The sequence below is a fragment of the Brachyistius frenatus genome, unplaced genomic scaffold, assembly GCF_029030835.1.
Source record: "Brachyistius frenatus isolate BFR_SWC_R1_liver_20210118 unplaced genomic scaffold, ASM2903083v1 Contig_120, whole genome shotgun sequence".
NCBI classification, from domain to species: Eukaryota; Metazoa; Chordata; class Actinopteri; family Embiotocidae; genus Brachyistius; species Brachyistius frenatus.
The window spans coordinates 1,244,549-1,260,614 of NW_027210719.1; the positions used below are offsets into that span (position 1 = coordinate 1,244,549).

The 16,066-nt window shown below is 44.6% G+C and overlaps 1 protein-coding gene across 6 annotated transcripts; it reads right to left on the minus strand.

The window, feature by feature from the left end:
* Positions 1 to 18: 18 nt before the first annotated feature.
* Positions 19 to 16,007, minus strand: dcaf6 (ddb1 and cul4 associated factor 6). 6 transcript variants are annotated; one of them, XM_069713586.1, is made up of 19 exons: positions 15,921 to 16,007; positions 13,350 to 13,535; positions 13,136 to 13,249; positions 11,871 to 12,006; positions 11,187 to 11,398; positions 9,787 to 9,880; positions 9,085 to 9,204; positions 8,549 to 8,911; positions 8,028 to 8,210; positions 6,516 to 6,575; positions 5,239 to 5,437; positions 4,624 to 4,727; positions 4,151 to 4,490; positions 3,959 to 4,000; positions 3,198 to 3,336; positions 2,447 to 2,603; positions 2,228 to 2,316; positions 839 to 944; positions 19 to 741 (listed from the first exon to the last, which is right to left on the minus strand). In XM_069713586.1, exons 2-19 carry the CDS (start codon positions 13,479 to 13,481, stop codon positions 683 to 685), a joined length of 2,649 nt encoding a protein of 882 aa, XP_069569687.1. In that variant the 5' UTR covers positions 13,482 to 13,535; positions 15,921 to 16,007; the 3' UTR covers positions 19 to 682. The 6 variants fall into 6 exon arrangements, with proteins under 6 accessions (XP_069569687.1, XP_069569688.1, XP_069569686.1 ...); XM_069713587.1 differs by having other exon boundaries at positions 3,959 to 3,988; positions 8,022 to 8,210; XM_069713585.1 differs by having other exon boundaries at positions 8,022 to 8,210.
* Positions 16,008 to 16,066: the final 59 nt, after the last annotated feature.

Here is a 16,066-nt window from a genome sequence, read left to right on the forward strand (position 1 = left end):
ACAATCCGTCCTTCTGACCAAAGTGCAGGCATCTTTCAGATGCCATTTGGCTTTTATTTTCTTCCAAATTTTGTAAAACATACTTTTTGGGGAGAGGAACCACAGCTTTGTTTCTTTTCTTCTTCAAAAACAAAATTAAAGCATCCGTGTTTTACTTAAAGTCTGTATTCACATGCGTAACTGCCGGAGCAGCACATCAACACTTAGCGTTGTGCTACAAATTCAAAAACGTTAACACTGATCAAAGCTCACCTTCTCCTAACAAAATAATATTGCACTTAACATTCTTTCAGACCAGCCGCCAATATTCTCACACTTAATATATATATTTATAATATATATATATATATATATTTATAATATATATATTTATATATATAAATATTTATATATAAATATATATATTTATATATCTTTATATATAAATATTTATATATACATTATATATATATATATATATATATATACTGACGTCCTTGCCTTTTGCATTCACACAGACATATTTATCCTCATACAGAAACATCAGTAAGAAAGTCATCTTAAAAAAACACAGGGGGCTAGAAATTACACTAATTTTCAAAAGGAAGTATTCTATACTATACTTGTACAAATCTCAGGTATTTTTCAAGTGCTATACAGCAAGAAGAAAAAGTGTTTTCTTGAAAATAAAATGCCAGCCTGGCTACTGCTCGTCCTCATTTTCCTGGCCTGAACCTTCAGAGCGATCGCCTTCTAGTCGATCTACGACAAGGAAAAGGTAGATATTAAAGAGAGGGAGGGACAAGTAACACTTTGTGTTATGTACTGTTAAAAACAGAGAGTTTATGTACGCGTTTACCTGATCTGATGTGATTAAGGGAGGCCAACATTCGGAGCATGAAAGAGGCCGGGACAGTGATTGTGTTTCTTGTTTCCTCTAACATCAGCTCATTCCGAGTTATTACCTTGTTGGAAAAGAAGGAGAAACGTGGAGGCAAAGGGAATATAAAAGTGTGAAGAGGATCTACATGAATAATAGAAAAGTGAGGGAAGGCAGAGAAACTGATCAGCCAGAGAGCTCGTGAAATCAAATAAAATCAGTTTCATTGAATCACGGGTTTCTGGGCCATTTTGTGGGGGCAAAATGAAGGTTTTTGCGAAGCACTAATACCTGACCCATACCCTTCATTCGACAGGTTGGGACAAACACTTTTGTGCTTTCTTGGCAAGAGAAGATGACATGAGAAGACCAATATTATTCTCATGTCTGTACATTAAATTTGAAGCTAAGGACGGTGACGGGTTAGAACAGAAGCTGCTGATCGTAGCACCCTTAAAGCTGATTAACATGTTGTTTCTCGTTTATTCATCTTGTTTATTTCATTGTTTGGCAGACGCTCTTGTCTAAAGCAACATTTTTTTGAGAACGGGCTAACGATAGAGAAAGGGAGTATTTGGATTTGCGGAGAAGAGCTGCGACTGTGATTTGCGAACTCGCCGTGACTGCAGGACTCGTCACGTTTCATTGTATCGTATCAGGGAGAAGGCTCATATGTCTGGATGAGGGAGTTCAGGTAGGTGGCTGCTGCTCCTGTTGGCAATCTGTAGGCGAGAGTCTGTGACTCAAACCTAATGCAAGCAGCAACAGGTGGAGACTAACAGACCAGTGTGACTTGTCAAAGCAGACAAATCACAGGCGTATTAATAACGGCTGCATTCAACTTAAGGCAGGACCTGCTTTTGTTCACTGTCATTGCTTACTGGAACGCTTCATGGAATTGAACCATCGTTAATTCCACCTTTTCTTTCCTCACCGTGGACAAGTCAAAATGTGGAGCTCTATGGCTGCCACATTTTGGGCCATTTGTAGAGGCTTTAGTGTGTCACAGTAGTCAACGCAAGATACACTCAGTCCAATGTAATGTGGTGGCGATGAGGCTGCGGGGACAGACGCAACGGTGAAAGTTTAGTTGTTTAAATCTGCGTAAAGGCGTGACGTTGCTTTATGTTCCGGACTATTTCTTGCCCAGAAGCATCGACTTCATATTGCCAGCTTGAGGTTTGGATTGTATGAGAGTAATATGTTGACTTCAAATTTTGGGGGGAGAAACAAAGAAAAATTGGGGAAATTTAGGGGAACGGTAAATGTGGATTAGTCACGTCACCATTTCGGTCGTTGCTGCGGTCGTGTGTCTTGATGCCTGACGGACAATAAACCGATGACTCAAACACGCCGATTTCACTTTACCTCATTAGCGAGGACTCTGTTGAAAGACGGTGATTCTTCCAGTGGCGACCAAATCTTGATATCATAGTCTATCCCTGAAGAAGCCAGAACTGAAACAGACCAGACAAATGAGCGCAGAGTTAACACGAGAAAACACGAGAAAACACGGTCACGTCCTCTCAGACCGGAGGACTTGGTGGGATAATCTCAGACTCGGACTGAAGCTGTAACGGGACTCACTGGGGTCGTAGGGGTGCGGCTGCAGGCAGTTGACCACGTGGTTGTCGGCTTCGAGGAGCATGAGGTGCTCCGCAGTGTGTCTGTCCCAGATGAAGATGTGTCCACAGTCGGAGCCACTCATCACAAAGTTGCTGCCCCAGAAACACGACTCCTTTATCTGGACAAAAAAAAAAAAAAAAGAAAGTAAAATCATCTTAAATAATCACAACAATTAAAGAAATAGTTCAACAGTTTGGGAATTACTCTTATTTACGTTTCTCTCTGAGAGTCTGATAGCAGTTGGACCACTTTGATGTCAGTTTGGAGCAGGACTCGGTAGACTATTAGCTTAGCTTAGCATAAAGCATGTAAACAGGGGGAAACTGCTAGCCTACCTGCCGGCAAGGTGTACAATTTAAGAGTTTCTATCTTGTCAATCAATGGTTTATCTGCCCTGAACTTCTCTGCAGCATTTCTGACTGCAGTGCATGTCGCCAGATTCAGTGGTTGAGACAACAGATAATATATTTCTATGTACACATAATTAGTACCAAACCTGGCAACCTTACAGTGATGACAAAACTCAAAGAAGTCGCTGCACCCAATTATTCTTCCCCAAGACAAATGAAACAAACCAACATGTTGACTTTTGCGCTTAACAGGGTCTTTTTCTACATAATTTACTGACTCAGGTTGTTTCCCCCACTTCCGGTTCCTCCTTCTTAACGTTTTTCACTCGGAACTAGTGTGAAATAAATATCCTGAGGTGTACCATTGTCCTGGAGTTGCGGTGGCCCTTGTACACCATTTTGACTGAAGGTCTCCTGATATTTTGCGTTTCGCTCTCCTCCATCTCCCTTCGTTCTTTCCTCCTGCGAAAGAGCTCCTGGATACGAGCTGCCGCTGAGCGTCTGACGAAGGAAAAAGAAAAGAAAAAAACAATACAAGTGTATGTACAGCACCCAAAAACACACACAAATCAGTGCTGTCACTGCTGCTTATAAACCCCATGCTCTAAATATACTGAATGAATACGTTCAACCATTAACAAGCTCATGTAAACAAACGTCAAGCTAGAAAGCAGGCACTTTGGAGGGTACACACCTGCTTCATATCTCCATCATATCTGACTCAACTGGTCATGTGACTTTATTCAATCCAACATACACTGGAGTACCAGTATATGAAGCCGTTTCTGATCTACTGAGGCGATCACACCTTTTGATTTGTATTTGTTTGGCTTTCCCTCGGGATGTCATGCACACGTTCATTCATTCTCCGTTTCTGTACAAGACAATGTGTGTAAAAATGCATCTGTGATGCTTCTAGTCACACCATTCGTGGAGTCAGTACTCGCGTGCACGCCACTCTGCAGTTAGCAGTGAGTGTCATTAGTCGGTTGTGAGTGAAATGACCAAACCAAGACAAAACGTTATCCGAGCACTGCATATCATGTTGTGCATTTGAGTTTAAATGCTCTGCAGCATGTCACACGGCTGACAGTCGAGATGCTTTTAGTTGCAGACACGTTACCTGATCATCCTATCTCCTACTGCAGATCCTCTGGAATTAAATCTATATTTGTAGTAAAACAGTCAATAGCAAAGCATCACAAGTTCTCAGATCAGAACACCCGGTGAACAACAGCTGAATCTAAAGAGAGAACAACCGGCGTTCACACCCTCGAGGGGTTCTCTCACTTATAGCGTGTCAACAGAAACGTACCTCTGTCCCTGTCCTCTGAACCTCGTTGAGGGGATGAGAATGGGATCGTCGTCGCTGTCATCAGAGTCCTGGTTGCCCCGTGGGGGCTGACTCTGGCCCTCCTCTCCCTCCTGCCCCCCCTCCGCCGTGGGCTCCGCTCTCCTGCAGCCTCCCGACGTGTCCTCCGTCCCCTCCGCCTGACCCGTCTCCTGCGGCGCGGACGCCACGCCGCCCCCCTCGGAGGAGCCCTCCGCCGGGCCCCGAGCTGCCGAGCTGCCGGTGTCACCGGAGCAGGAGGCGTAACACGGCGGCTCCGTGGAGGCGGCCGGCAAACTCTGCTGCACCGACGACGCAGAAGGAGCTGAGCGGGAAACACGCATCAACACATGCAGGATGGGAGGCTGCTGCAAAGCATTTTCAAATTCAGGGCACCATTTATGGTCAGTGTCCGTTTACTGTACCATCCTAGAGAAATTATTTTCTCGATGACTCACCGTGCTCCGATGCCGAGCTCAACAGACTCTCTCTGCTCTGTACCGCCACAGCCTCCGTTGTTTTGGGGCCTCCGCTGCCCATCGAGCTGGATGTGCTGCTGCTCCTGGAGGAGGAATGAAAACGGTTACCGAGCTGATGAAAGCTTACATTCGTTTTTACTTGCTCCTTGATGAGGAATCAGCTCAAATCTTTGAATCAATCAGTGTAGAAATGTTCACACTGTTGATCTCGTATACAATTCTTTAGGCGAGAATCAGATCAGCAGATTCACATATTTAACAGTGTAAGCTATGTTTTCATTCTAAATTCTAAAAACATTTTTATTACTCATAGCATTTTGCTGGTGTCAAACGAGTTCTCAATCCTGCCGCCTGTAATAGCTGCTAATTATTGCCAACCTCCTATTTGTTGCCGCATGCTTTGTTTTTGTTTGGTTGTATTTCATTTGTTGAGATAAGTAGTCACGAACTTGTCCTTCATCACATGCCGTTGTGATGGAAGAGTTTTATAGAAGTTGAAATGAGTGGACTCCTCTTAAAACGTTCAGACCATTCGAGAGCCTTTAAGTTCAGACAGATTTCAGAGCGCTGAGGTCCACTGGACGTTTCTCTCACCACTCATCAGTGAAGTCCAGCTTGATGGTGCTGGTGGTGGTTCCCTCTGAGCTGTAGTGCAGGCTGAGGACGGGCTCTGCTGCACTGGGTCGACTGGTGGCGGTGGAGATGGAGGTGGTGGTGGTGGTGGTGGGGGGGCTGCTGCTCGCTGGTGCAGAAACAGATACATCAGGAGGTGAACCTGCAGCTTCTGCTGCTCCTGAGCGGGAAGGAGGAGGACACACAGGAAATACAAACCAGAGGAGTTCGTTAGTGCTGCTGACACATACCGACTGTTCATCTTAGCGTTTGAACTTTCATCACAACATCACTGATTCTTCCTATTGTTTGCGGCATGTAACGGTTTAGAAGCACACTGGAGAAATGCAATTTTCTGTTGCATCCATTCCCTCTGATTAACAAACATTCAACAGAAATGGGAACATGCAGCAGACGTCAACGGAGCGAACGAAGGACGCACAGTAACGGAGACGTGTCGACTGTCAGCAGCCACAGCAGCGAGACAGAAATACACAAGATACACAAGTCAAAGCCCCTGAAGGATCATCACACACCTCAGCTGAGATTCTGGTTCAGATTAAGATAGTTCCCCCATCTCTTAAAATACAAGAAACAGCTGAACACAAATGTCAAATACATTTGGGGTCATTTAGAAACGGCATCTCTGTTACCGTCTGTCCACCAGAGAGCGTTGACAGGTTAGTGTTTCAGCTGGAAAATATTCTGCATAGTGCTCACAACTCTTAACGAACAAGTTTAATAGAGCCTCCTCGTATATCGGCCTCAAAAACTGAGTATTAGTTCGGCTCTATTGTTTTAATTTTCTGTGACATGAATCAAGAAAACAATGAATTAAAATAAGTTGTAGCCTTACTCAAAAACTGGATGAGTCAAATAAAAAAAATAAGCTTTTTGGTGTAATATTCAGATAATGATATGTTTGTATATTCTTGATGGACGTTCATGTCACTGAGCTGAACTAAGTTTAGATATCGGTGTGACTGCATTACTCACATCTTTAAATAATCAACAGTACTATTGTCATTATATCCTTCAGACCAGGTGACAGTAACTTGGATCAGATAGACTGATGCTCGGTCTATCTGCTGGACAGAAAAGTGTGGGACACAGAGACAGCAGAGGCATGACGACAGTGGAGGACAAACTAGAGAGGGACAGTGTGAGGGAGAGAGTTTAAGACGGAGGGTGAGGATGACAAAGCGAGTGGCAGGGTGGGGGTCGAGGGGTCGACAGGGTGGGGGGGGGGGAGGACGCACCCTGCTGTTCGTCAAGAGTCATGGATCCCAGCTGTTTGTTTACCACAGAAGAGGGGGAATCTGGAACACAAATGAGACCGACTAAACATCGAAGACAGAGGTCAAACCTGAGGACTCACACAGTCAAGGCGCACGAGGGTTAAAAACTTCAAAGTCATGTTAAGAAAAATTTCAAAAAAAAAATCCAAGGCCAAGCAGGAAGAGCTTAAAACAAAAATCAGCCAAAGGAAGAAAAAAAAAAAAAAAAAAAAAGCTTCATTTGAGCATCAGAGATTAGTAAGTCTGAATGAAAACAAGGAAATGAGGTTCACACATGCTCACTTCAGATGTACTTAGACATGTTTTATTCCTGCTGTGTCATCTAAAACCTGAAAATCACAACCATCAAGAAGTGCTTACTCTTAGATGTTGCAATGTAAAACAAATACAACAGGAAATGTGTTTGCCTGCTTGCTACACTCTGAATTTCTCCAACGTCATTTCAAATGATGAAAGATTAGTAATAACAATCTTGTGACTACCAAACAAAAGCCACACTTTCCTGCTCTCCATCTTTTAGTGAGGTCAAAAAATTCAAGCAACTGTCCTTTACCCAATGGATGAATCTCTAGTGTCAAACACACAACAACTTGTCTGACAGAAGCCCCTTTCAGACATGATCATTTTAAATATCATTCTCATATTTGTACCTTCAGAATCACTTTAATGAAAAATTTAAACCTGACAGAAGATTTCTGTCACTTGCATCAAATTAATGTGAAGACATGGGAAAGTTAGAAAGTTAAAGATTTTAAATAAATGCCTTTATCTTCTTAAGAGCACTTTTTAACACGTCTATCACTTATTTACTCTTCTCTTGTGCGCAGAGAAAATAAAATCAGTTATATAAACTGTGAACTGCTGTGAATGAACACATGTTCAACTCATTGAGGAAATGTTTCTCATGTCAGATCAGTCTCTAAAAAGATTATAATAATTCCTCTTTCGGTGTGGAGCAGCACAAGTAATGTGACATGTCTGAAAAGGGCTTTATTCTAAAAACTGAAGTGAGATCAAACCAACGTAAAAGCAGCTACTTATGCACGTTAAATCCACTTGTAGAGGCGACTGGTCAGTGTGCATCATCAAACATGGGTGATCAACCACATGAGCCATGAGGACGCCAAAGCAGAGCTTCATACCGGCTGGTGCCACTCCAACGGGAGAGTTTGCAGGTGAAAAATCAAGCAACAAGTGGAGAGATGGAGTGAGAGCATTAGTGAGCGGGGGGGCTGAGCAAACAGTGGAGAGGTGCATTATCGGGGAATGGAAAGAGGATCACTGTGGGGTTAGTGGTCAGTTCTGGCAACACCGGGGCTGTCTGGAGCCTCACTGTCTACAAACAGACATTGGCTGCCTCGGCTACATAGAGGGGACGGGGTAAGATGGCAGGGGAGGGGGCCCAGGCGAACAGCCCGTATGGAGGGGGTTGCTGCGGGGTTGGGCGAGCTCGGAGGGGCGGGTAACCTGTACGGGGTTGCGTCTCAGCGGCGGCAGCAGCAGCAGCTCTTTGTGAGTGTCTCTCAGGGGCTGCAGAGGAAGAAGAGGAAGAAGAAGGGGCCGCTCGCTGACCCTGTCCTGGGGGGTCGGCCAGCCGGAGCAACCTCTGCAAACGCCTACACACTAAACTTATGGGCAGCCGATGAGGACCGTACTCTGACAAAGAGGCAGAGGAAGAGAGGGAGAGTGAATGCACGATTAGAAGACTGAGGGAGGACGATGTGAGGAGAAGGTCGGGAGCAGAGAGTCAGGCAAAATAAACGAGTAGAGGGACAACAGGATGCTGAAGGAAAAGAGAGTGAAGTGAGGCTGCTGCTTGAGTGGAGTGGCTCCAACGAACACACACACACACACCCACACACACACACACACACGCGCGCACGCACACACACGCACACACAGGAGTTAACCCGAGGATACCTACTCGCTGGATGGAGCAATAAAATGTGGATTTCTGAACAGTGAATCGTTTCCAAGCATCTCTGGGCTCTTACCTGAGAGGGCGGGCTCAGAGGAGGGCGTGGCTGTCGGCGTGGGGGTGCCGGTCGCGTCGGCCTGACTCCTCTGCTCTGAGTCGGGGGAAGACGTGAGGGGGGAGGGGGAGGAGGCGGGGGCCGAGTTCGCCACTGAGGAGGAGCTGGAAGGAGGAGGTGCTGTGACTGTTGATGATGATCCTGAGGAGGAAGAGGAAGTGGATTTAGGTATGCGGGTGGCCGCAGCGGCCGCAGGATTGGCAGGTGCCTCCGGGGAGTCTGTCCCCACAGGCCTCGCGGGGACGCTGGACTCCTGACTGGAGTCTGCGGTCGGGGCAGCTGGAGTGTTGGACGTCCCCTCTGGACGGACGGCTGTTCCTGTGACTGAAAAAACAAAAAACAGATGATTAAGATTTTAGGGACACGTATTCTCTAAGACTCTCCACTGCTCACGCACTCTTCTTTACTGACATTTATTTTAGCACAATCAGCATTTAGTGTGGCTACAAATATGAACACATTAATAAGTGTGGTTTGAATAGAATCAGATGCAAAACCTCTGGGTCGTGTCTGAGGTCGGCTTCCTCTGCTGCCCTGAGCCTCACTGGCCTCCTCAAACCACCGGGATAACATGTCCGACATCCTCTGCATCAGAGACACGTTTGGACTCTGTTCCCCTACAACAAGGAAGGAAAGCATCTTCAGATCCCCCTTCAGGTTGAAGTTTGATCTTTCGCAGCAGAACATCTCACTCTGAGATGAGCAGTTGTCATATAAACAAGAAGGTCCCAAAACATCCTGTTTAAAGGCCATTTAACAGATTAGTTCCGACCCTCACAAAGTAAAGGGAAATTTTGATTTGATGAGTGAGGCTAGTTTTTGCAAATTGAATCCCCCAAAAAAACCTAAACTGGAAAAAGACAAGAGTGAACAAAGTCAAGTGAGCTTACAGGGGTCGAGAGCTGGAGATTTTTCCCATCAAACAATGGTCTCAAACCAAAATGAGTTTGGTTTTGGTTTAAGTGCTTATGTTGATGCGCTGCTCAGTCAGACGCAGCTCGTTAAATGTGAAGCCCATTTTATGCTCTGGGTTTGGAGTCTTGCTAGAAAATTACAAAATCTAAAGGGGGAAAAAATAAGCAAATAATGTGCTTGAATTGTTTAAAACATTTGGGGAGCCTTACAAGATTTTCCTCAGGAGGTCGGATCTGTAACACGAGACCTCTTTAAAGGAGCAGGAGGACATACGACGATCTTACCATCTCTCTCCCTCTCACTCTCAGGACGAGCTCGGGGTCCAGTGTCGGACCAGTCACCTCGTAGACGGAGGCGCTTCACTGGAGGCTGCCTCAGCTGTGGAAACACGGAAATACACACACACACACACACACACACACACACACACACACACACACACACACACACACACACAGAGAGAGAGAGAGAGAAAGATTAGCAGTTTGTCAGTCAAAGCATGGTCAAAAATAGCTCCGCTGCCAAAGCAAAACACTGCTTGTCTCTGTCAGTGTCCTCTTTAAAAGAAGTGCCTCCCTCCCTTCTGGCTGCACGACCGAGGTTGCCTTCACTTTCCAGTCCCCTGGCTCGGTCTGCAGGGCAACAGGCCGAGAGCCAGGAATAGAAAAGAAAAAAAAGGGGGGGGTGATGGGGGTCTTAGTGGATGGACTATCAACCGCTTAACTCAGGAAATGTCATCAGGTCTGTACAGGTGGTGAAAAACAGCAGAGGCCGACAGATAGTCGAAAGAATCGGTGAGAAAAAGGCCGTCAACAAATGAGGTCACAGGTAGAGGAAAGGGAAACAAGAGAGGGGTAACCAGCTTTTCCTTGGCTGCCCCCCACCTCGCCTACCCTCACCCCCCGTTCCACACCTCATCCTGAACTATTTTGGTGGATTGAGGAACGCTGCCTGCGTCGGTCGCTGTATTTGGAAAGGAATGCGCGTGGTGGGTTGCATCTCGACACAGCTGAACTCTCCGCTGGCACCGTGATCCAGCACATTCAGACACACATGAAGACCAACGACGACCGTAAACACAGTTGACCTCACTGTTCATATGTCGGGCTTCCAGACTGCTCAAACAAACCAATGGCATGACGAAATATAAGTAGGAACGATGCCGATCGGTCAGCGATCCGTGACGTCTCCCCTGCATTTCCTCCTCTCTCTTCCGTTCTGTGTCTTTGGGTTTTCGGGGTCATTTGCTCCCTTCGCTGCATCGGCCGGCACAGATTTAGCACCGACGTCTGCAGCGCTCAAGACACCAACAACAAGGTCCACTCTGTTTACAGCAAACTGTCTTTTCAACCCAAAAAATATCAGCCGCACTGAAGCCTCTGCTCGGCCACACGCATGCTCATCTTCTGTGATGCTCCGGGAGGAGCAGCTGGATTTTTGATAATGAACTGTTTTTGTTATTTAACAACAAATAATGCTCTCTGCTTTTATTTCACGTATTCTTATTCCTTGTGGCCTACATTACCCAGAGTGCAGCGTCGGGTTGGTTTGGCAGTATAATCAAAGTGGGGATCTGAACCAACCTCATCAACCAGTTAAAATCTGACCGACTCCAACGACCAACGACATAAGAGGAAGCTAAAACACACATTTCCCATCAGGAGTCGTGATGTGTAACACTCACCTCCTCCCTCCTCTCCTCCGACGGGCCCTTGAGCTCTCGAGCCTGGTCGTCTTTGGGATCAAACAGGTAGATGTAATCGGAGGAGTAGCTGACCAGCACCTCCTGACCGTCCTCGCTGTAGCAGAGAGACGTCACTCTGCACGACTTGTTGGACAGGTGAGCCGGAACAAACCGAACACACATGCCCGTCGTCCCGCGGCCCATGTAATTACCTAAGAATGACAAACAACATGAATATTTAGCGAGCGAGAGACAGTTGCAGCTTCAGCTGCGCGAACAGGATTCTTCAATGTATTTATCAACTGTGACTATCACGTATTTCATTCTGTGAGTAAAAAAAACAAAACTGTTTCATCGGATTTGTGAAAGAAAGACGCTTTATAAAAACATTGCAATGTACTGCAGGTGTCACAGGGATTTAAGTGCCACAGGAAAAAGTCCAAATATTAATAATCTCAATAGACCGGGCACAGCACAGCAGGATGGGGCTAAAAGAGGAAACCTCGCAGGTCCTCTTCCTCTACCTATCAATAACTGCTAATAATGCTGAAGGTAAAACTAAAGGTACGTCTCAACTGTAATCAGTCACCGCATTTTTCCACCAAAGGCTGAATGTAAACTGTGAATGTAAATCCACCAAGTATGAAGATGGAACATAAAGAAAGCAGAGTGAATGCAGTTTACCCGTCGCTCTGGTGCCCAGCATGCGTCTGTCGTAGATCCGGACCGAGCTGTCGGAGCAGCCGACGGCCAAATAGTACGGCACCAGAGGAGAAATGGATATGGAGGTCGCTGCTCTTCGACAGTTTATCAGGATGTCCTGAAATCAAAGCAAACACGAGGAGGTGAAGTTGAAAACGCCACAATATGAAGCTATTTCTGATCCATGACAGCAGGAGTTTACAGGTTTACAAGCCACAGATAATCCTACTACACACCCAGCAGTAGCTTAATAGGGACACAAACCTAAAACTAAGGTCATCTAATGTAACAGTCCTGTAAAAAGAATCCTACAGTCATGTTATCATCGTTATCGAGTTTTTGCTGAAACTGTTTGAGAGCTGTTGATTCAGCTTTACTGTCACGTTGAAGGCTGCAGTTTGTGATGTTGTTGCGGTACATTACATCATCCCGAGAGGTGTTTCTCATATTTTGTCACATTTTGACCACATGAATGTCACCGAGGGTCGACGAAAGAAACATCTTTACTGCAGCGCCACCTCTCTTAAACAGTTTCAACGAACACTGAACATCGCAGCCTTTTTTCCTGCAGGTCTGTTGTATCACACTGCAGCAGTTTCAACTTGCTGTATCTAATAAAGTGGCAGCTGAGGGGGAGATATAGAGATGATGGCAGATAGAGGCCAGAGAGCCGACGACACTGTCTACTAAAGCAATTCTCAGTTTTAGGATCACAGGTTCTGATCTGGAGCATGAAATACGAGAAGCTGCAACACAATCTAGGAGGGCTGAGTTTCTCTCTCTCACACACACACATCCATCATCTGAAGGAGCTGGACTGAAGCCAAGAAAGCTGTTTTGTGAATAACTCCAAAGGCGGTAAGCTGTTTGTGAAGAGAGCAGTGGAAGTAAAGGACGGAGGACAGCTTAATTCAACATTAAGACTGATTCCTCTAAACTATAATAAAAAGATAGACAAACAAAAAGCAAAATATGACAAGTTCAGAACAGTGTAAATTCTGGTTTCTAAATGAAGACTTTTTTTTAAACGAAGAAAGTGTTCCCGAACTATCGACCGCCACGAACTGAACTTCAGTTGAAGATCAATAACCTGCCAGTTTCTCCACATGTAAAAAAGGCGATCCTTTGATCCGTCCCTCCAGTTAAAACATAAGGAGATATTAGTGATCCCGCGACCACCCACGCTCTGTCGATGCGTGATGAACCGCAGACTGAAAGGAGACCAAATATCACAGCTGTCACCGTACATCTTTGCAGTCTTCTTTAGTGCAGCTCGTCTTTGTGCGAAGGTCGAACCATCGCACGGTGCCGTCCTCCCCACATGACAGGAACGTGTAGGGGTCATTCGGTACGGTCATAATCTGCCCAAACAGCACAAAAAGTTAGCAGACGGACAAGTTAAGAGAAAGACCAGTTTGTTTTTTCTAAAGGCCACAGCTCCTGCGAAATGTTGAGCGGCACCTCGTAAGCGGTTCCATAATGGCAGGTGAACTGACACTGCCGGTTGTACTCGGGACTCTTCTCTGTGTGGGTGTAGTAGATGATGCCGTCTCCGGAGCAGGAGATGATTTCCTGATCGTTGGTGTGCGGCATGAACTTTGCACTGAAGATATTCGCCCGGTGACCCGAACGTATGGATTTCTTGACCTGAAGAAGAGACGCAAAATTACATTATGGCTGCTGGAAAAAAAAAAAAAAAAAAAAAAAGAGTTCCCATCAGCAAACCAAAGTAAAAAGTTTTTGTACATTTTAAACAAACAAGACACAACGAGTTCATTTGTGATATTCAGAGATGCTGATAGATGGAATTTGTAATCTTTCTACATATTCAGCCCAGCAGTTTATCCTTGTTTCCAGCATTTGTCTTAACAGCAACAGGCTGCTGGCTGAAGCTGTTTATTTACATACAGATATAAGAGAGTAACCGAATTTCCCAAAATTATATATATAAAAAAAACCTATACTTAAAGACATACTTTAAACTACATCTTGCCTAATACTTAGACATATTTAACATGTATTTATTAAACATTTTTATCCCGCACCTCAATTTATTGGATATACAGCGGGTAAAATGAGTATTGAACACGTCACCATTTTTCTCAGTAAATATATTTCCAAAGCTGCTATTGGCCTGAAATTTTCACCAGATGTTGGTAACAACCCAAGTACACCAGACATATAAAGAAACCAAAACAAATAAGTTCAGAAATTAAGTTATGTGTAATAATGTGAAATGACACAGGGAAAAAGTATTGAACACATGAAGAAAGAGAGGTGCAAAAAGGCACGGAAAGCCAAATCAACAGCTGAAGTCTATCAGTAATTAGAAAACAATCCGGCCCCTTGTCAGTGCAAATTAATATCAGATGGTTCAGTCCCAACTGATGGCCTTTAAAAAGGAGTCTCAAGAAACATCTCATGATGGGTAAAAGCAAAGAGCTCTCTCAAGACTTTCACAACCTTATTGTTGCAAAACATACTGATGGCATTGGTTACAGACGCATTTCTAAACTTCTGAATGTTCTCGTGAGCACTGTTGGGGCCGTAATCCGGAAGTGGAAAGAACATCATTTCACCATAAACTGGCCACGCGCAGGTGCTCCTCGCAAGATTTCTGACAGAGGAGTGAAAATAATTATCAGAAGAGTTGTCCAAGAGCCAAGGACCACTTGTGGAGAGCTTCAGAAAGACCTGGAATTAGCAGGTACAATTGTTTCAATGAAAACAATAAGTAATGCACTCAACCGCCACGGCCTGTATGCACGCTCACCACGCAAGACTCCATTGCTGAAGAAAAAGCATGTTGAAGCTTGTTTAAAGTTTGCTGCACAACATTTGGACAAGCCTGTGAAATACTGGAAATATAGCCTGGTCAGATGAGAGCAAAGTTTAACTCTTTGGATGCCATAATACACACCATGTTTGGAGGACAAATGTCACTGCACATCACCCTAAAAACACCAGACCAACAGTGAGGTTTGGAGGTGGGAACATCATGGTGTCGAGCTGCTCTTCAGCACACGGTACTGGCAAACTTCACATAACTGAAGGAAGGATGAATGGAAAAATGTACCTTGACATTCTTGATAAAAATCTGCTGCCATCTACCAGGAGGATGAAGATGAAACGAGGGTGGACATTTCAGCAGGACAATGATCCCGAACACACAGCCAAGGAAACCCTCAACTGGTTTCAGAGAAAGAAAATAAAGCTGCTAGAACAGCCCGGCCAATCACCTGAATCCAATTGAAAATCTAAGGAAAGAACTAAAGATCAGAGTTCATAGACGAGGCCCACGGAACCTTCAAGATTTGAAGGCTGTTTGTGTGGAAGAATCGGCCAAAATCACACCTGAGCAATGCATACGACTAGTTTCTCCATACAGGAGGCGTCTTGAAGCTGTCGTTACCAACAAAGGCTTTTGTACAAAGTATTAAAGAAATATCAGCAAGCGTGTTCAATACTTTTTCCCTGTGTCATTTCACATTATTACACATAACTTGATTTCTGAACGTATTTGTTTTGGTTTCTTTGTATGTATGGATTACTTGCGTTGTTACCAACATCTGGTGAAAATTTCAGGTCAATAGCAGCTTTAGAAATATATTTACTGAGAAAAATGGTGACATGTTCAATACTTATTTTACCCGCTATTTTGCCACGTCTTTTTTTTTGTTTCTCAATCTACCCTGAAAATTTTTAGAAAGCTAAATGTTACAGAAAAAGGGAGACCAAGCGCTCTAGTGTACTCTGCACATATGGAAAAAAAAATACATGTAAGGTGCGTTAATAATTCAATAGTTCAGAGCAACTATCAGATAGTATTTCTGCTTGAAAAGCCTTTTAGTTTTTCTGTTATCCTGCAACAAAAACATTACCTCCTTATGACCTTCGTTATTAGCTGGAAGTTAATAAATAAACTACAATGAGGCGGGTGTCGTGTTCCCTTCTTCTGGAGTTTCTCCACGCGTTGTGTCAAACATACTTAAAGTGACACTACTTGTTTCCAGTTCGCTGATTACAACTTACCTTTTTGTTGTATGGGTTGGTGATAACCAAAAAGGTGTCGTCCGACCCCGAAAGGATATATTCACCCGTGTCGTTCCAGGATATGGTGTTGACCTGCAGGGACACCAGACACACACACGGGAGGTATTTTGGGGGTTTACATAAAG

Excerpts from the sequence above, each read along its gene's own strand:
- dcaf6 (XM_069713585.1), bottom strand. The coding sequence starts at position 13,481 with ATGCCGCACACCAACGATCAGGAAATCATCTCCTGCTCCGGAGACGGC. Across the intron at positions 6,576-8,021 it reads TGAGACGCAACCCCGTACAG|ATTCCCCCTCTTCTGTGGTA; the intron begins GTTACCCGCCCC and ends TTTGTGTTCCAG. Across the intron at positions 4,491-4,623 it reads GAGCTCGGCATCGGAGCACG|CTCCTTCTGCGTCGTCGGTG; the intron begins GTGAGTCATCGA and ends TTTCCCGCTCAG.